Source organism: Pristis pectinata, chromosome 3 (genome assembly GCF_009764475.1).
Source record: "Pristis pectinata isolate sPriPec2 chromosome 3, sPriPec2.1.pri, whole genome shotgun sequence".
NCBI classification, from domain to species: Eukaryota; Metazoa; Chordata; class Chondrichthyes; order Rhinopristiformes; family Pristidae; genus Pristis; species Pristis pectinata.
Window position 1 is genome coordinate 137660426 of NC_067407.1, and position 21687 is coordinate 137682112.

At 45.9% G+C, this 21687-nt stretch overlaps 1 protein-coding gene across 1 annotated transcript in view; it reads right to left on the bottom strand.

Annotated features, from left to right (window-relative positions):
- Window positions 1-21687, bottom strand: part of nmbr (neuromedin B receptor) — a 65019-nt gene that overhangs the window by 14565 nt on the left and 28767 nt on the right. The window contains exon 3 of the mRNA XM_052011278.1: window positions 17049-17397. Coding sequence (XP_051867238.1) covers window positions 17049-17397 — 349 coding nt within the window. The remainder of the gene's footprint in view (window positions 1-17048; window positions 17398-21687) is intronic.

Here is a 21687-nt window from a genome sequence, read left to right on the forward strand (position 1 = left end):
GAGTTCACCCAGCAGATGGTTTGTTGCTCCAGATTCCAGCATCTGCAGTCTCTAGAGTCTCTACCTCTGCTGAAAACGTGTTATCTCTCCCACTTTTCCCAGGGGGATCATTGACCTGAAACTCTTGTATCCCTCTCCACAGATGCTGCCTGACCTGCCGAGTGTTTCTGGCATTTTCTGTTTTTATTTCAGATTTCCAGTACCTAAATTTTGTAACGAAACACCATTCTCTCTCTTCAACAATCAACAATTGTTGAACACCACACTCAACAATTCAGAAACAGCTTCTTTCCCTCTGCCATCAGATTTCTGAACAGTCCATGAACCCATGAACACTACCTTATTATTCTTTTTTTCTGCACTATTTATTTATTTTGTAATTTATAATAACCTTATATTTTTGCACTGTACTGCTGCCACAAACCAACAAATTTCATCTCATATAAATCTCATTCTGATTCTGAGCTCTTGCGGAGGCCAGCTTTATATCTCTATTTTTTCAAATAAGAATAAAATTCTCGAGTGGTTGTGATGAGACTTAAACTCAGTCCTCTAGATTATTACGTTAGATTAAGACGCTGCCTGACCCGCTGAGTTCCTCCGGCGCCTTTAGTGTTCCTCTAGATTATTAACTCAGTGTTCAGTCACGTAACTATGGTAACAGCGCTCTTCGGCCTAAGCAGACATCAAGTAAATAGCACTTACATTTCAGCAGATTAACCTGTGAAAAGCCATCAGTGTCCAACCACAAGACAGAACTGAACAATAGAATCTCTTAGAGGCTGTTAAAGTCACTTTCAGTATATAATTGTAACCGTGTACCACCCGATCTCTCAGGAATCATGAACTTGATTAGTTTTATAGTAGTGGTGTGAATCGGAAGAGGACACCGTGAAAGGAACTTGGCATAATTTGACCTTGTTACATAGGAACGCAAGAACAAGATGGACACAATTGTCTTCTCTGGAGCGTCGAAGGCTAAGGAGAGACCTGATAGAAGTTTATAAAATTATGAGAGGCATAGACAGGGTAGACAGAGCCTTTTTCCCAGGGTAGAAATGTCAAATACTAGAGGGCATAGCTTTAAAATCAGAGGAGGAAGTTTAAAGTTTTTTTACACAGAGATTAGCATGTGTCTGGAATGTGCTGGCAGGGATTGTGGTGGAAGCAGATCCGATAGTGGTGTTTAAGAGGCAGGCCCATGAACGTGCAGGGAATGGGTCGTACACAGGCATATAAATTTAGTTTAATTTGACATCATGATCAGCATAGATGTGGGCTGAAGGGCCTGTTCTTCTGCTGAACTGTCCTACGTCCTACGTTCTATGTCAATTGGTAAATTAAATTGGTTTATTATTCCCACATGTACCAAGGTACAGTGAAAGATTTTGTTTTGCATGCCATCCATACAGATCATTTCATCACATCAGTGCATTGAGGTATTTCAAGTGAAAACAATAACAGAATGCAGAATAAAGTATTACAGAGAAAGTGCAGTGCAGGCAGACAATAAGGTGCAAGGTCATAACGTGGTAGATTATGGCATCAAGGGTCCATCTTATCGTACTAGGGAACTGTTCAATAGTCTTACAACAGCGGGATAGAAGCTGTCCTTGAGACTGGTGGTACGTGCTTTCAGGCTTTTGTATCTTCTGCCCGATGGGAGAGGATGTCCGGGGTGGGCGGGGTCTTTGATTATGCTGGCTGCTTTACCAAGGCAGTGAGAAGTGTAGACAGAGTCCATGGAGGGGAGACTGGTTTCTGTGATGTGCTGAGCTGTGTCCACAACTCTCTGCAATTTCTTGTGGTCCTGAGCAGAACATCTGCCCGATGGGAGGGGGTAAAATAAAGAATCAGAAGTGGAAGCAGCTCATTCCCTCAAACCTGTTCCACCATTCACTGAGATCATGGCTGATCTGACTGTCACATCAAGTCTCCCTTTCTATCTCCACTGACAGACTGGAATATGGTGTTGAGACCAGACAAGAAATCAAGATTTGAACTAACCTCCTGCTGACACCAGTGGGTCTATGAGAGGCAGGTGTGGTAATATGAAACTTTATTAAAATACACCTGCTTAAACTCTGCCTTCTAAATCCAAAGATGGTGAAAGTTTTCAGCTGTGTCTACTTCCTGCCTGTAGAATCGTGTCTCCCATGTGATTCTTCTGGTGGACTTATTTCACTTCCATCCTAGTGTTAAGTCCTGAGAAGAGTCATGGGGTCATAGAGTCTTCAGATCAGAAATTGTCAAGGGTTCAAGACTTCTGTATGAGAGGTCCATTCAAGAGTCTGATAACAGTGGGATAGAAACTGTCCTTAGTCTGCTTTTCTGTTTTGTGCACTTTTGTGTCAGTTTGGAAGTACAATGCATAGTTCTGATCATTACACCAGAGAGGGAGCAGAGAGAATCTACGGGACTGGAGTATCGCAGTTATAAGAGAAGATGGTCCAGACTGGGGTTGTTTCTTGGAATAAAGGAAGGGAGATTTAACATCATGGATATGTTTACCTTAACAGGCGGGACAATACAAGGGGTTACTTGGGGTCCACAAGGTGGAGAGCATGTTTCCATTAGTAGGAGCTACGACCAGAGGGCACAGCTTCAGAATAAAGGAGCATTCGTTTAAAACTGAGATAAGGAGGAATTTCTTCAGCCAGACGGTGGTGAATCTGTGGAATTCATTGCCACCAAGGGCTGTGGAGGCCAAGTCACTGGGTGTATTTAAGGCAGAGATTGATAGGTTCTTGATTGGTAGGGGGGATAAGGGTGACGGAGAGAAGGCGGGACAATGGGGTTGAAAATAAAATCAACCATGATTGAATGGTGGAGCAGACTCGATGGGCTGAATGGCCTAATTCTGCTCCTATATCTCATGAACCTATGATCTTATGGTTATATACTTGTAGAAGGATTAGAGGGGAGTTATGGAAAACCTATTTCACCCAATATTGGACTCTGGAGCTTGCTGTCTAAAAGAGTAGAGGAGGCTGAAACCTTGAGGGAAAACCACGGAAGGGAATTCAGATTAATTTAGAGTACATTTCTGACTGCTTGCACATCTTGGGCTGAATGCTGTGTCAGAATTTCTTTGAATTTGCCCTAACAAGGCTTGGTTTGATAATGCTCATGATAAACACCTTCAGACAAGGTGGAACAGTGGCACAGCGGGTAGAGCCACTGCCTCTCGGCCCCAGAAACCCGGGTTCGATCCTGACCTCAGGTGCTGTCTGTGCGGAGCTTGCGCATTCCCCCTTTGACCGCGTGGGTTTCCGATGGGTTCTCTAGCTTCTCCCCATGTCCCAAAGACGTGTGGATTGGTAGGTTAATCAGCTGCTGTAAGTTGCCCCCAGTGCGGAGATGAGTGGTTGAATCTGGGGGGTGGAGGGGGGCGGGACTCAATGGGAACATGGGGAGAATAAAAATGGCTAGGACATTGATAGAATACAGAGCTGGGCTGAGAAGTGGCAGATGGAGTTCAACCCGGATAAATGCGAAGTGATACACTTCGGGAGATCGAATTTGAAGGCAGAATACAAGGTTAATGGCGGGACTCTTAGCAGTGTGGAGGAACAGAGGGATCTTGGCGTCCATGTCCATAGATCCCTCAAGGTTGTTGCGCAGGTCGATAGGATTGTTAAGAAGGCATATGGTGTGTTAACCTTCATTAGTCGGGGTATTGAGTTCAAGAGCCGCGAGGTGATATTGCAGTTCTATAGAACTCTGGTTAGACCACACTTGGAGTATTGTGTTCAGTTCTGGTCGCTTCATTATGGGAAGGATGTGGAAGCTTTAGAGAGGGTGCAGAGGAGATTTATCAGGATGTTGCCTGGCTTGGAGAGCATGTCTTATGAGGATTGATTGAGTGAGCTAGGGCTTTTCTCTTTGGAGAGAAGGAGGATGAGAGGCGACTTGATAGAGGTGTACAAGATGATAAGAGGCATAGATCGAGTGGACAGTCAGAGACTTTTTCCCAGGGCGACAATGGCAAACAAGAGGGGGCATAATTTTAAGGTGATTGGAGGAAGGTATAAGGGGGATGTCAGGGGTAAGTTTGTGAGAGAGTGGTGGGTGTGTGGAACGTACTGCCGGCAGATACATTAAGGACATTTAAGAGACTCTTAGACAGACACATGAATGATAGAGAAATGGAGGGCTATGTCGGAGGGAAAGGTTAGATAGATCTTAGAGCAGGATAAAATGTCAGCACAACATTGTGGGCCAAAGGGCCTGTACTGTGCTGTAATGTTCTATGTTCTAAAGAGATGGTTGATGGTCAGCACAGACTCAGCGGAATGAAGGGCCTGTGTCCATCTGTATCTCTCTGTGACTCTATGACATTTTACTGCCTTATCATCAGGAAAGCGACTGAACAAACAAGTTTGGCACTAAGGGCACTTGTTGCTGGACCTCAGCCTCAGGCTATCTGCTGGGATCCCTTTCAATGCAACACCACTTTGCTTTATACTATATGCTCCTTCCACAGACTGACTTCCCACCAGCGCTGCAAGCCACTGATGATCAGGTCAGCTGAGCTGTCAACCGTGCTGTGGTGCAGAACTCCCCAGGGAGGGAGCAGGCTGGCAGGGCAGATTGCCAGCTTTGCAATATCCCCTTCGTTGATGGAAGAGAGATTGTTTCCAATTCCTCACATCTAGTTTTTGTGGAATCCAGATGTTAGATTGAAAGGTAATTTTGAAAAACGATACACCCAATAGCACTGGTATTCTTGAGAGTTTGCAATCTGCCTCATTTTATGCATTACAATAACACAAAAAGCATTTCAGTTTGGCATTATTATTGGATTTTCTCAGACAGTAGCTGAGTGCAAAACCCACCTCTCACTATATTAATTTATTGGAGTATTTTATTTCCATATGGATAAAGCAATGGCTTCAAATTGAAAGTTTACAGGGCCTCATTTTTACTTGTAGTCAACTGGTCTTGGATGATATAGAAGATAGAACACAGAACAGTACAGCAGGGGAAGAGGCCCTTCAGCCCACAGTGTCTGTGCTGAGCACAATGCCGAATTAAATTGACTCTCTCCTGCCTGTACCTGATCCATATTCCTCCATTCCCTGCATATTCATGTGTCTACCCAACAGCCTCTGAAACGCCACTATCGTATCTGCCTCCACCACCACCCCAGGCAGCCCGTTCAGGGCACCCACCACTAGAAAAACAGCACAGCAGTGTAGTGGTTAGCGCAACACTATTACAGCGCCAGCGACCCAGGTTCAATTCCCGCCACTGTCTGTAAGGAGTTTGTATGTTCTCCCCGTGTCTGCGTGGGTTTCCTCCGGGTGCTCCGGTTTCCTCCCACATTCTAAAGACATACGGATTAGGAAGTCGTGGGCATACTATGTTGGCGCAGGGAGTGTGGCGACACTTGCGGGCTGCCCCTCAAACACTCTACACAAACGATGCATTTTACTGTGTGTTTTGATGTACATGTGACTAATAAAGATATCTTATCGCATCTCTCTGTAAAAGAATTTGCCTCGCACATCTCCTTTAAACTTTCCCCCCTCACCTTAAATGCATGTCCTCCAGTACTTGACATTTCTACCCTGGATTAAAGCCTCTGACTGTCTACCCTTTCTATGTCTCTCATGATTTTATAAACTTGTGTCAGGTCTCCCCTCAGCCTCTGATGTTCCAGAGAAAACAACCCAGGTTTATCCAACCTCTCCTTATAGCACCTGCCCTCTAATCCAGGCAAGATCCTGGTAAACCTCTTCTGCACCCTTTCCAAAGCCTCCACATCCTTCCTGTAATTAGGTGACCAGAATTGCACACAGTATTCCAAGTGTGACAAACCAAGTAATATGATTTGAATGGCTGAAGGTTACTGAAAGAGAGACAGGGAGGATAATTTCAGTTGCTTCTTCTGCTTCTTGTTTGGAAGTTCTTTGCAATCAAGGGTGATGTGCTTGCACTCTGATTTTGTGGGTTCTGAAGTGACTGCTGAGGCATCAAAAATATAGAACATATTTTAGTGGAGGGGTAAGAGTGTTAGAGGGGATCTGAGTATGAATTTGAAGAAGATGTAGAACATAGAACAATAACAGCACAATTCAGGCCCTACGGCCCACAAAGCTGTGCCGAACATGTCCCTACCCTAGAAATTACTAGGCTTACTCATAGCCCTCTATTTAACTCAGCTCCATGTACCTATCTAACAGTCTCTTGAAATACCCTATCGTATCAGCCTCCACCACCGTTTCCGGCAGCCCATTTCAAGCACTCACCACTCTCTGAGTAAAAAAACTTACCCCTGACATCTCCTCTATATCTACTCCCCAGCACCTTAAACATATGTCCTCTTGTGGCCACCAATTCAGCCCTGGGGAAAAGCCTCTGACTATCTTCCCTATCAATACCTCTCATCATCTTATACACCTCAATCAGGTCCCCCCTCATCATCCGTCTCTCCAAGGAGAAAAGGTCGAGTTCCCTCAACCTGCTTTCATAAGGCATGCTCCGTATTCCAGGCAGCATCCTTGTAAATCTCCTCTGCACCCTCTCTATGGCTTCCACATCTTTCCCGTAGTGAGGTGACCAGAACACAGTACTCCAAGTGGGGTCTGACCAGGGGCATATATAGCTGCAACAATACCTCCCGGCTCCTAAATTCAATTCCCCGATTGATGAAGGACAATACACCATATGCCTTCTTAACCACAGAGTCAACCTGCGCAGCTGCTTTGAGCATCCTATGGACTTGGACCCCAAGATCCCTCTGATCCTTCACACTGCCAAGAGTCCTACCATTAATACTATATTCCACCAACATATTTGACCTACCAAAATGAACCATTTCACACATCTGGGTTGAACTGCATCTGCCACTTCTCAGCCCAACTCTGCATCCTATCTATGTCCCTCTGTAACCTCTGACAGCCCTCCAAACTATCCACAACACCCCCAACCTTCATGTCATCTGCAAACTTACTAACCCACCCCTCCACTTCCTCATCCAGGTCGTTTATAAAAATCACAAATAGTAAGGGTCCCAGTACAGATCCCTGAGGTACACCTCTAGTCACCAACCTCCACTCAGAATTCTTCCTCAGAATCTGAGAAAGAATTTTTTTTCACCCAGAAGGTAGTGGAGTCTGGAACACAGGCTGAGAGGGAGGAGGAGGTGGAGATTCTCACAACATTTGAGAAACCTAATGAACACTTGAATCACCTTGGCATCAAAGGCTACAGACCAAGTGCTGGTAAATGGGGTAGGTACTTAAAGGTCATCATGGAGATGGTGGGCCAAATGGCCTTTTTCTGTTCTGTATGACTCACAAGAAACTGCAGAGATTTGTGGACACAGACCAGCACGTCACGGAAACCAGCCTCCCCTCCTTGGACTCTGTCTTTACCTCTCATTGTCTTGGTGTAGCAGCCAGCATAATCAAAGACCCTACCCACCCGGGTCATTCTCTCTTCTCTCCTCTTCCATCAGGCAGAAGACACAGGAGCCTGAGGGCACATACCACCAGGCTCAAGGACAGCTTCTATCCCACTGTGATAAGACTATTGAACAGTTATCTTATACAATGGGATGGACTCTGATCTCACAATCTACTTTGTTGTGACCTTGCACCTTATTGCACTGCACTTTCTCTGTAGCTGTGACACTTTATTCTGTACTGTTATTGTTTTTACCTGTACTACATCAATGCACTCTGTACTAACCCAATGTAACTGCACTGTGTAATGAATTGACCTGTACGATCGTTCTGTAAGACAAGCTTTTCACTGTACCTCGGTACAAGTGACAATAATAAACCAATACCAATGCTATGACTTCTTAAAGGGTATTCACTTGCAACACAGAAACACACGTACAATTAATCATCAATTCATAGAGTTATACAGCACAAGACAGGCCCTTCGGCCCAACATGTCTATGCCGACCAAGTTGCCTAACTGAGCTGGTCTCATTTGCCTACAATTAGCCCATATCCCTCTAAACCTTTCCTATCCATGAACCTGTCCAAGTATCTTTTAAATGATATAATTGTCCCCACCTCTAGCACCTCCTCTGAGAGCTCGTTCCACACACCCACCACCCTCTGTGTAGAAAAAGTTGCCCCTCAGGTCCCCTTTAAACCATTCCCCTCTCACCTTAAACCTGCGCCCACTTGTTTTAGATTCCACAACCCTGGGAAAAAGACCGTGACCATCCACTTTATCAATGTCCCTCATGATTTTATAAACTTCATGATTTTATAAACCTCCACAAGGTCACCCCTCAGCCTCCTTCGCTTCAGGGAAAACAGTCCCAGCCTGTCCAGTATCTCCTTATAACTCAAACCCTAATCAATATGAGATTAAGGATGAAATTACTTATTTACTTACCATGATACAGAAGAAAGCCATTCAGCCCATTGTCTGCTTCTAGCAGATCAATCCCCTTCCCATTCTCTTGCCCTTTTAGCCCTTATTCTCTCTCACATGCCCATCAACTCCTGTGGGCATGTGAGAGGGACTACTTCTGTGCTATACAACTCCAAGGCAATGTAAAAACTGCAGACTTCTCCACAAATGGGGCAGTCGGTGGCTGATGGGGGGACAGGGTGTTGGTGGTAAGTTTGTGAAATGGCCTCTTACAATGGGCCTCTGTATGATCCCAATCCTGGTCCATTTGACAATCTATTGTCAGATTGTCAAAGCCATCCCAAATGCTCCTTCTTCTCATTGAGTGGTTGTGGGGGCAGCTCATAGAACCATAAGACATAGGAGCAGAATTAGGCCATTTGGCCCATCGAGTCTGCTCCGCCATTCAATCATGGCTGATTTATTTTTCTCTCTCGACCCCATTCTCTTGCCTTCTCCCTGTAACCTTTGATGCCCATACTAATCAAGAACCTATCCATCCCTGCTTTAAATATACCCAATGACGGCCTCCACTGCCGTCTGTGGCAATGAATTCCACAGATTCACCACCCACTGGCTAAAGAAATTCCTCCTCAACTCAGTTCTGAAGGGACGTCCTTCTATTCTGAGGCTGTGCCCTCTGGTCCTAGACTCTCCCACTACTCGAAACATCTTCTCCACATCCACTCTATCCAGGCCTTTCAATATCGAACATAGAACAGTACAGCACAGGAACCCTCCCCCAGTTTAGTACTTCCCTGCAAGGTCCAGACTTATTACTATCTCAAAACTTAAGGAGTTGTGATTGCTATTCCCAAAATGCTCTCTCACTGAAAGACCAGTCACCTGGCCAGACTCATTTCCCAAAACAAAGTCCTCCTCCAGTTGGAGTATCCATATACTGCTTCAAGAAAGAGTCAGTGGGGACGTTGCATTCCTTCAAGAAGGCTGTTGAAAGTACCCTGACTGGTTGCATCATGGTCTGGTAGAGCAATTCGAATGCACAGGAATGTAAGAAGCTGCACAGAATAGTGGACTCAGCCCGATACATCACTGGCACTTCCCTTCCCACCATCGGTAGTATCTACAGGAGGAGTTGCTTCAGGAAAGTAACATCCGTCTTCAAAGACCCTCACCATCTGGGCCATGTAGTCTTCTCGCAGCTACCATCGGGCAGGAGGTGCAAAAGCCTGAAGTCCCACACCACCAGGTTCAAGAATAGCTCCTCCCTTCAACCACTTGGTTCTTGAACCAACCAGCACAACCCTAATCACTACCTCACTATAGCAACACTATGACCACTTTGCACTACAATGGCCTTTGCTTCTTCTTGTTCTAATTGTGTTCTTTCTTGTAAAAATTGTGTATAATTTATATTTAAGTTTTTCTTGTGAATGCTGCTTATCTGACGCTATGTGTCTGTGATGATGCTGCTGCAAGTAAGTTTTTCATTGCACCTGTGCACACATGGATGCACGACATGTGTGGCAGGGTTTGCGTGCCATTACTTCCTATACGGTGAAACCTAACAGCATAAATGGCAGTGATGCTTCACTCCCCGATGAGCTCAATGCCTTTTATGCACATTTTGAAGGGGAGAATAACACTACACCTGTGCGAAGCCCCACAGCATCCTGCGACCCTGTGATCTCTGTGTAGAAGCCGACATCAGATTATCCTTCAAGAGGGTGAACCCTCGCAAGGCGTCAGGTCCTGACGATGTACCTGGCCAGGAACTGAAAACCTGTGCCGACCAACCGGCTGCAGTGTTCAAGGAAATCTTCAACCTCTCACTGCTGCAGTCGGAGGTTCCCACCTCCTTCAAAAGGGCTTCAAAAGTTCCTGGGAGTGAACATCACCAGCAGCCTGTCCTGGACAAATCACATAGATGCCACGGCAAAGAAAGCTCACCAGCACCTCTACTTCCTCAGGAGGCTAAAGAAATTTGGTTTGTCCCCTTTGACTCTCACCAACTTTTACCGATGCACCATAGAAAGCATCCTGTCTGGATGTATCACGGCTTGGTACGACAAATGCTCTGCCCAGGACCACAAGAAGCTGCAGAGTTGTGGACACAGCCCAGCACATCACGGACACCAGCCTCCCCTCCTTGGACTCTGTCTTTACCTCTCATTGTCTTGGTGTAGCAGCCAACATAATCAAAGACCCCGCCCACCCGGGACATTCTCTCTTCTCTCCTCTTCCATCGGGTAGAAGATACAGGAGCCTGAGGGCACATACCACCAGACTTAGGGATAGCTTCTACCCCACTGTGATAAGACTATTGAATGGTTCATTGTATGAGATGGACTATGACCTTACGATCTATCTTGTTGTGACCTTGCACCTTATTGCACTGCACTTTCTCTGTAGCTGTGACACTTTACTCTGTACTGGTATTGTTTTTACCTGTACTACCTCAATGCACTCTGTACTAACCCAATGTAACTGCACTGTGTAATGAATTGACCTGTACGATCGCTTTGTAAGACAAGCTTTTCACTGTACCTCGGTGCAAGTGACAATAATAAATCAATACCAATACCAATCCATCATACTGGTGCCCAGGAAGAGCAGAGTGAGCTGCCTCAACGACTATCGCCCGATAACACTCACATCTCTTGTGATGAAGTGCTTTGAGAGGTTAGTCATGGCTACAATTAACTCCTGCCTGAGCAAGGATCTCGACCCGCTGCAATTTGCCTATCACAACAACAGGTCTACAGTGGACGCAGTCTCACTGGGTCTCTTGTGTGGTGTTGCAACAACAACCTTACACTCATTGTCAGCAAAACCAAGGAACTGATTGCGGACTTCAGGAAGGGGAAGTCGGGAGAACACACACCAGTCCTCATTGAGGGGTCAGCGGTGGAAAGGGTGAGCAGCTTCAAGTTCCTGGGCGTCAACATCTCAGAGGATCTATCTTGGGCCCAACACATTGATGCAATCACGAAGAAGGCACGCCAGTGGCTCTACTTCATTAGGAGCTTGCAGAGATTTGGTATATCACCAAAGACTCTTGAAAATTTCTATAGCTGTACAGTGGAGAGCATTCTGACATTGCATCACCACCTGGTATGGAGGCTCCAATGCACAGGATCACAAGAGGCTGCAGAGGGTTGTAGACTCAGCTAGCTCCATCACGGGCACAATCCTAACCACCATTGAGGACATCCTCAAGAGGCGGTGCCTCAAGAAGGCGGCATCCATCACTAAGGAACCCTCACCACCCAGGACATGCCCTCTTCACGTTACTACCATCAGGGAGGAGGTACAGGAGCCTGAAGACCCACACTCAATGACTCAGGAACAGCTTCTTCCCCTCCACCATCAGATTTCTGAATGGTCCATGAACACTGCCTCATGATTCTTCTTTTACACTATTTATTTATTTTTGTAACTTATAGTAATTTTTATGTCTTGCACTGTACTGCTGCCGCAAAACAACAAATCTCCGACATACGTCAGTGATAATAAACCTGATTCTGATTCTGGTTCTACTTGGGCATATGACAATAAACTTGACTTTGAGTTTGAGCACATCCTTGAATCTTTACCTCTGTCGGCCTGGAAATCTCCCTGGACAGAGCTTGGAACAGAGTATTTATTCTAGGAATCTAGTGTCAGGCATGCAAGATTGCGGAATATAGTACTAATGGTAGGACTCTTGGCAGTGTGGAGGATCAGAGGGATCTTGGGGTCCGAGTCCATAGGACGGTCAAAGCAGCTGTGCAGGTTGACTCTGTGGTTAAGAAGGCATATGGTGTATTGTCCTTCATCAATCGGGGAATTGAATTTAAGAGCCGTGAGGTATTGTTGCAGCTTTTTAGGTCCCTGGTCAGACCCCACTTTGAGTACTGTGCTCAGTTCTGGTCGCCTCCCTACAGGAAAGATGTGGAAGCCATAGAGAGGGTGCAGAGGAGATCTACAAGGATGCTGCCTGGAATACGGAGCATGTCTTATGAAGGCATGTCTCGACCGCACCTTCCTGAGGTCCGCAATCAATTTCTTGGTCTTGCTGACAATGAGTGAAATGTTGTTGTTGCAACACCACACAAGAGAGTGGTGTGCCAAGTTGTGGGCATGCTATGTTGGCGCCAGAAGTGTGGTGACACTTGCGGGCTGCCCCCAGAACGCTCTGTGCAAAAGATGCATTTCACTGTGTGTTTTGATGTACATGTGACTAATAAAGATATCTTATCTTATCTTAATTGCCTGGATACATTTTCAATTTCATGTTATTGGCTTGTAAAAAATGAAAGACTTGTATTTATAGATCACTTTTCAGGATGACCAAAGCAATAAGATAACAGCCAATTAATTCTTTCTGATGAAGAGGGACTGTTGAGAACTACGAAATGTGGAAGTCAATTTCCAGACAGCAAGATCCCAGAAGAAGTAAGAAGGTAGAGTGTCAGATAACCTGTTTTAGTGATAGCTGTTGAGGGGTAACCATTAGCTGGGACACTGAGCTCTTCCTACAGTTGTTTCATGGGACAGGAGTTTCTGGTCTCACCTGAAAGCTGGCACCTGCAACAATGGAGAGTCCCCTTGTGAGTCTGGGTGACATCTAAGATTTTTACAAGGTCTATATTAACTGTGAAAGTGGGCCTAGGAATGGAAGATGGAATTTAACTCAGACTAGTACAATATGTTGCATTTTGGAAGTTAAACCAGGCCAGAACTCACACAGTGAATGGTAGGTCTCTGGAGAGTGTTGTAGAACAGAGAGACCGAGGGGTACAGGTACATAGTTCCCTGAAAGTGGTACCACAGGTAGACAGGGTGGTGAAGAAGGTGTTTGGCGTGCATGCTTTCATCAGCAGGGTATTGTGTTCAAGAGTTGGGACGTCATATTACACCTGGACAAGACATTGGTGAGACCACACTTGCAGTGTTGTGCGCAGTTCTGGTCGCCCAGCTATAGGAAGGATGTCACTAAGCTGGAGAGGGTGCAGGAAAGATTCACGAGGATGTTGCCAGGACTGTAGGGTTTGAGTTATAAGGAGACACTGGACAGGCTGGGACTGTTTTCCCTGGAGTAAAGGAGGCTGAGGGGTGACCTTATAGAGGTTTATAAAATCACAAGGGGCGTAGATAGGGTGAATGCACACACTTTTCCCCAGGGTAGGGGAGTCTAAAACTAGAGGGTATGGACAAGCTAAGAGGGGAAAGATTTAAAGGGGACCTGAGGGACAACTTTCACACAGAAGGCGGTGGGTATATGGAACGAGCTGCCAGAGGAAGTGGTAGAGGCAGGTACAGGTACAATGTTTAAGAGGTACGTGGACAGGTACATGGATAGGAAAAGTTTGGAGGGATATGGACCAAACACAGGGAAATGGGACCAGCCCATGTAGGCACCTTGGTCAGCAGAGATGAGCTGGGCCAAAGGGCCTGTTTCTGTGCTGTATAACTCTACGACTCTTATGGTCTGAGGTGAGTAGTTGATCCCACTAACCTCTGAGTTACCCACACCAGCCAATGCTAAAAACCTACACTGACTGGACTGGTGCTGAAAGCAGTTGTGGGACCCAGACATCTGTCCTGGTCCTGTGTCCAGTGTGATTATATTCTATAAGTTATGACCATCCGCCACGCAGCCAGAACTACAATTTCATTTATTCATCCAGTACTTTGGCAGAAAGTCACAGGAAATGCATTAAATATAAACAAGTCTGATAAAAGCCTCCACCTTATAGAGCAGGGTGATTTTAACAACAATGGAATGACCTGTTACAGGGTATCAATGCTCTTGACGTGTGGCTGATTCTAATCAGGCTCAATGAACTGTAAGAAGTCCTGTTGCCAGGACAACGTTTTGTATTTATTCATATTGCGGTTTTATTTTACATTGCACTACTAACAAATGCAAACTTCTCGCCAGAACAAAAATCTCCATTCCCTGCTCATCTTTAATGACCTGCTGTTCTAAATGAAGTTGCACACCCCACCTGCCTGAAGTTACAGAAATTACAGGAGTGAGACAGGCCACTCAGCCCATTTCGAGCAGCCAGCATAATCAAAGACCCCACCCACCCAGGACATTCTCTCTTCTCTCGTCTACCATGGGGTAGAAGATACAGGAGCCTGAGGGCACGTACCACCAGACTTAAGGACAGCTTCTACCCCACTGCGATAAGACTATTGAACGGTTCCCTTATACAATGAGATGGACTATGACCTCACGATCTACCTTGTTGTGACCTTGCACCTTATTGCACTCCCCTTTCTCCGTAGCTGTGACACTTTACTCTGTACTGTTACTGTTTTTACCTGTACTACATCAATGCACTCTGTACTAACGCAATGTAACTGCACTGTGTAATGAATTGACCTGTACGATCGGTGTGCAAGACAAGTTTTTCACTGTACCTCGGTACAAGTGACAATAATAAAGCAATACCAATACCAATAGACTGGCCCACTGGTTATGCTTCACAGGAGTTTCCTCCCTTCTCTTTCCAATCCACACCTTCAGTGTTTTCTGCCTTCCTTTCCTCATTTATCTAATTTATTGAAGGGTCTGTGGTGGAAAGGGTGAGCAAGTTCCTGGGTATCAATATGAGGATAGGTTGAGTGAGCTAGAGCTTTTCTCTTTGGAGAGGAGGAGGATGAGAGGTGACTTGATAGAGGTGTACAGGACGATAAGAGGCATAGATCAAGTGGACAGTCAGAGACTTTTTCCCAGGGCGACAATGGCTAACACGAGGGGACATAATTTTAAGGTGATTGGAGGAAGGTATAAGGGGGATATCAGGGGTAAGATTTTTACACAGAGGGTGGTGGGTGCGTGGAACGCACTGCCGGCAGAGGTTGTGGGGGAAGATATATTAGGGACATTTAAGAGACTCTTGGACACATGAATGATAGAGAAATGGAGGGCTATGTGGGAGGGAAGGGTTAGATAGATCTTAGAGCAGGATAAAATGTTGGCACAGCATCGTGGGCCAAACGGCCTGTAATGTGCTGTAATGTTCTATTGTTCTATCAACATCCCAGAGGATCTATCCTCAGTCCAGCACATAGATGCAACATGAAGAAGGTGAGCCAGGTCTCTACTTTCTTTAGAAGGAGGTACAGCAAGTCATCGAAGACTCTGACAAACTTTTACAGATGTATAGTGGGAAAGCATTCTGACTGGTTGCATCACGGCCTGGTTTGGGACTCCAATGTACAGGAACGCAAGAGGCTACAGAGAGTAGTTGGGACTTCAGCCGGTTCCAACGTTGGGTACAGCTCTCCCCACCCTCAAGGACACCTACAAGAGGCAATGTCTCAGGATGGCGACATTCATCATCAAGGACCCCCACCATCCAGGCCATGCCCTCTTCTCGATGCTGCCATCAGGCAGCAGGTACAGGACCCTGAAGACCCACACCTCAGGGTTCAACAACAGCTTCTTCCCCACTGCCGTCAGGTTCTTGAACCCACCTGAAAAACTCAAACACTACCCTGGACTATATTTCTTTTTCTCTCTCTGAACTTGTACTCGTGTCATGATGTTTATTTTGCTGTTTATTTTTTGTGCACATGTATGTTATATTTAAGTCTATAATTATCATGTTTGTAACATACTGCGCTGCTGCTGTAAAGAGCTAATTTCCATGGCATTTATAATCCGTGTATAGATGCTCATGACAGTTAACTTGAACTTGAACTTGAAGTGGACTCCTGCTGCTACAAGTTCTTACATCCTTACAAGGGTTTCGCATAAAGAGGTTTCACCCATTGGGTAAGGACCAGGGAACACACAGTGAAACTGATGGCTGAAAGATACTGGGAGAATGGGAGAAATATCTTTCCAACATGAACCTGAACCACGGACACACTCCAAACACCACCTCGCAACTTTCTGGTCCTGTAATCCTCCAACTATCTGCACTTCCCCAGCTCTAGACCCTCATCCACCCCCGAATTTAATCTCTCCACCACTGTTACAATGGCCAGGGCACTGACCCCAGATCTCTCTGCCTCTCTTTCAATGTGCTACATAATACGTACCACGCTGCTTCTGCTCACCTGCTCTGTGTTAGAAAGTCAAAGTCAGAATCGAGCCTATTGTCATATGCACAAGTACAGGTACACACAGGTGCAATGAAAAACTTCCTTTCAGCAGCATCACAGGCACAAAGCATCAGATACACAACTTTCATAAGAAATAAATTAAACATAAATTATACACAATTTTTACAAGAAAGAACACAATTTGAACAAAAAAAAATAGTCGATTGTAGTGCAAAGTGGTCATAGTATTGCTAAGCTCTAGTGATTAAAGTTGTGCCAGTTGATTCAAGAAGTATCTGTCCTTGAACCTGGTGGTGTGGGACTTCAGGCTTCTGTACCTCCTGCCCGATGGTAGCTGCGAGAAGATGACATGGCCCGGATGGTGGGGATCTTTGATGATGGATGTTGCCTTCCTGAGGCAGCACCTCCTGTAGATACTACCGATGGTGGGGAGGGATGTGCCCGTTATGTATTGGGCTGAGTCCACCACTCTCTGCAGTTTCTAATGTTCCTGTGCATTGGAATTGCCGTACCAGACCGTGATGCAACCAGTCAAGCTACCTTCAACAGCACATCTGTAGGAGGTTGTCAGAGTGTTCGGTGACAAGCCATACCTCCTTAACCTTCTAAGAAAGTAACAACAACTTCTTTCGGCTTACCTGTCGCTTGGCATGATCACTGCTCTCTCCAGGCATGTTGTGTGCGCTCTTGATCAGGGTCTGGGCGATGTGGAAGTAGTAGATGCTGATAATACTGAGGGGAATGAGATAATAGACCAAGAATATCAACACCGAGTGGATCTTCGGGTGCAGCTTATCAGAGAGCGGGTAAGGCACGCAGGCGCTGAAACTCTTGTTGTCTCCGTTGTGGTGCTGGACCACCTGTGAGTACACAGCCTCTGGTATGGCCAGGACCATCGAGATCATCCATATGGTGACTGCCTTCAGACAGGTGTGGAGGACAGCGCTGGACTCCTGGATGTCCATGGGGTTTACAATTGCCTTATACCTGCAGCAACGAGAAAGGAGTACAAACCAACTTCACAGTTTAAGAGTGTCTCCAGCTGGCTCCTCCAGTCAATAAGGTCACGGCTGACCTGACTGAGTCATAGAGTCATACAGCACTTCAACTCCCTTTGTCCATGCTGGCCAAGATGCTCCTCTAAGTTAGTCCCATTTGCCCATGATGGCCCATATCCTCTAAACTTTGGAGACACAAGAGACCGCAGATGCTGGAATCTGGAGCAACACACAAAATGCTGGAGGAACTCAATGGGTCAAGCTACATCTGTGGAGGAAATTTGACTTGGCCATACATTTCCCTCCACAGATGCTGCCTGACCTGTTGAGTTCCTCCAGCTTTTTGCATGTTGCTCCTTCTAAATCTTTCCTATCCATGTACTTGTCCAAATGTCTTTTAAATGCTGTTAATGAACCTGCCTCAACCACTTCCTCTGGCAGCTCGTTCCATATACTGACCACCCTCTGGGTCATAAAGATGCCCCTCAGGCTCCTATTAAATCTCTCCCCTCTCACCTTCAACCTATGCCCTCTAGTTCTTGATTCCCCAACCTTGGGAAAAATACAGTGTGCATTCACCCTGTCTATGCCCCTCATGATTTTATACACCTCTATAAAATTACCACCCGGTCTCCTATCCTCCAATGAATAAAGTCCTAGCCTGCCCAATCTCTCATTATATCCCGGTCCCTCGAGTCCTGGCAACATCCTCATAAATCTTTACTGCACTCTTTCCATCTGAATGGCATCCTTCGTAGGGCAGGGTGACCAAAACTGAACACAATATTCCAAGTGCACCCTCACAAATATCTTGTCCAATTGAAAAATAACATCCCAACTTCTATACTCAATGACCTGACTTCATCACCACCCTGTCTACCTGCGGCGCCATTTTCAGAGAACCATGTACCTGTACTTCCAGGTCCCTCTGTTCTACAACACGGCCCAAGACCCCACCATTCCCTGTGAAAGTCCTACCCTGGTTTGGCTTTCCAGAAGGCCACACCTTGGACTTATCTGAATTAAACTCCATTCGCCATTCCTCAGCCCACTTACCCAGCTGATCGTGATCACTCTGTAATTCCTGATGTCCTTCTTCATTGTCTATGATACCACCTATTTTAGAGTCATTGGCAAACTTACTAACCATGTTCCTACTACCCCTTAGTAACCGTTCCCCCTCAACCTTATCAAGTATTTAACCACCTCTGCCTTAAAAACATGTTCAAAGACTGCTTCCGCTGCCCTTTGCAGAAGAGAGTTCCAAAGACTCATTACCCTCTGAGAGGAAATCTTTCACAGAGACGTAGAAGCAGAGAGATGCAGCATAGAAAAAGGTCCTTTAGCCCACCGAGTGCACTGACCTTCAACCACCCACTTACACTGATCCTGCATCAATCCCATGTTTTTATTATCTCCACATTCTCATCAACTCCCCCCCAGATTCTGTCGTACCCACGACACTCGGACCATTTCACAGTGGCCAATTAACCTACCAACCTGGTCATCTTTAGGGTGTGGGAGGAAACTGGAGCACCCAGAGGAAACCCACGTGGTCACAGGGAGAACATGTAATGGACAGTTCCAGGGGTCAGGATCAAACCTGGTTCACTGGAGCTATGATGCAGCTGTATGAACCACTACACCACTCAAGGAGAAGAAACATCTTCCCCACGTCCACCCTGTCAAGAACCCTCAAGATTTTATGTTTGAACCAATCCCTTCTCGCACTGAGTTTTATAGTGCAGGAGCTATTTCATTCCAATATTCTTTCCATATGGTTCACATTCCTGACTCCTCAATCCATTCCTTTCCATCTCAGTTGTTTATCCAGCTTCATCTGAAATCTAGAGACACACAAGAGACTGCAGATGCCAAAATCCATCCATCTATCTATCTATCTATCTATCTATCTATCTATCTATCTATCTATCTATCTATCTATCTATCTATCTATCTATCTATCTATCTATCTATCTATCTATCTATCTATCTATCTATCTATCTATCTATCTGTCTGTCTGTCTGTCTATCTACCCATTTATCTATCTATCTGTATATCTATCTATCTCTATCAAGAGACACAAGGGACTGCAGATGCTGGGATCTGGAGCAACAAACAATCTGCTGAAGAAATTCAGTGGGTCGAGCAACATTTGTTGGGGGGGGGAAGGGGGAAGGAAATTGTCGACATTTCGGGTCGAGTACCTGCATCAAGACTTGAGAGTGGAGAGGGGAGATGGCCGGTATAAAGAGGAGAGGGGGAGGGGTGAGGCAGGGGCCAGGAGGTGATTGGTGAACTGAGGAGGGGAACAGGCTGATGAGCAGATCGAGCCAGGTAGGGGAGGGGGAAGGGTTGCCATCATCCCTCACTCCTCCTCAGTCCACCAATCACCTACCAGCTCCTATCTCACCCCGCTTCACACTGGCCATCTCCCCTCCCCCCGATCAGTCCTGAGCAGGGTTTTGACCCAAAACATCAATTCCTTTCCCCCCAAAGATGCTGCTTGACCTGCTGAGTTCCTCCAGCAGATTGTTTGTAGCTTTATATGAGAACTACACGATTCACAGACAGCTCTCCCATTGGAGTGTTGGATGGCTGACAAACTCAACCGCTGAAAGGGTTTACTTTATTTCTTTATTCACTAGGAGGATGTGGATGCTGCTGCCCAAAACCAGTATTGTGCAAAACTTTAGCCACCCTGAACTGAGGAAATACTTGAGCGTCAACCACACTAGTGGGCCTGAAGATGTATAAAGGGCAGACCAGGGAAGGACAGTAGAATTCCTTCTTTACTTCAGCGAACCAGATAGGTTTGTATAAAGTTACCAACTTATAACAAAACAGAAGGAGGACATTCGGTCCATTGGGCTCATGCTGGTTCCCAGTAAAGCCATCTCCTCAGTCCCATTCCCACTCTCCTTATTTCCCGGTACCCCTGCAATTTATTCCCTTCCTTCCATGCCCACTAACTCCCCTTTGATTCCCGGACCTCTTACCCACACTAAGGGGAAGCTTACAGAGGACAATTTATCTACCAGCACGTCTTTGGGATGTGGGAGGAAACCGGAGCACCCAAGGGAAACCCAGGCGGTCACAAGGAGAACGTGCAAACTCCACACAGACAGCACCAGAGGTCGGGATCGAACACGGGTCACCAGAACTGTGAGGCAGCACCACTACCTGCTCTGCGCCATCCCATGAAACTTCACAGCTGTTTGCAAGATGCTTTCACTCTCCAGTCATGGGCCTTGGGGTTTAGAGTTGAGCTGTGATAACTTGGGTTCAGCATTTTGTTCTGGTAGTTGACGATTGCTATTTCAGAACAAGGCTGTTTTGATAACTACACCTAACCCATAAACAGGTTGAAGTTAACCTGACGTTGGTTGCTTTTGAGGTCACTGTTTCTGATATTGAAATGTAAAACTTAACGTAAAATGAAAATTAATATAAACTGCATTTTTGTGAAATGGTTTCCTTTCTCCTTGCTCCAACTTCGTCTCCAAGGAAACACAGAAACTTTTGTACTGATATTTATCTGGTACTTTTCATTAACACAGCTTGTATTAAACTGCTCATGCCCATGGTAACCATTATTACCAAGGAATGAGGTCTATAGAGTCCTAACTTGCATACTAATGTGTCCTACATCCTATGCAGGCACGGTAGTGTAGCAGTTAGCATAACACTATTACAGTGCCTGTGACCCGGGTTCAATTCCCATTGCTGTCTGTAAGGAGTTTGTACGTTCTCCCCGTGTCTGCGTGGGTTTCCTCCGGGTGCTCCGGTTTCCTCCCACATTCCAAAGATGTACGGGTTAGGAAGTTGTGGGCATGCTATGTTGGCACCGGAAGCGTGGCGACACTTGCGGGCTGCCCCCAGAACACTCTACGCAAAAGATGCATTTCACTGTGTGTCTCGATGTACATGTGACTAACAGAGAAATCTTATTTTATCTTACCTGTGGACAGGACACTGGGTCCCAGGACACACTGCATCTGTGTCATCAGGGACAGGGGGAAGGGAAAGAGTTTGAGGGGGAGAGATCACCAACTAAAACTGTAACTACACCTCTAGTTGGTGATCTCTTACCCTCACACTCTTTCCCTTCTCTCTTTTTAGAAAGCTCTTGTCAGGTCTCCAAACATCCCTCTCCTTTTCTCTCTCTCTCTCTCTCTCTCTCTCTCTCTCTCTCTCTCTCTCTCTCTCTCTCTCTCTCTCTCTCTCCCTCTCCCTCTCCCTCTCTCTCTCTCTCTCTCTCTCTCCTCTCTCTCCTCT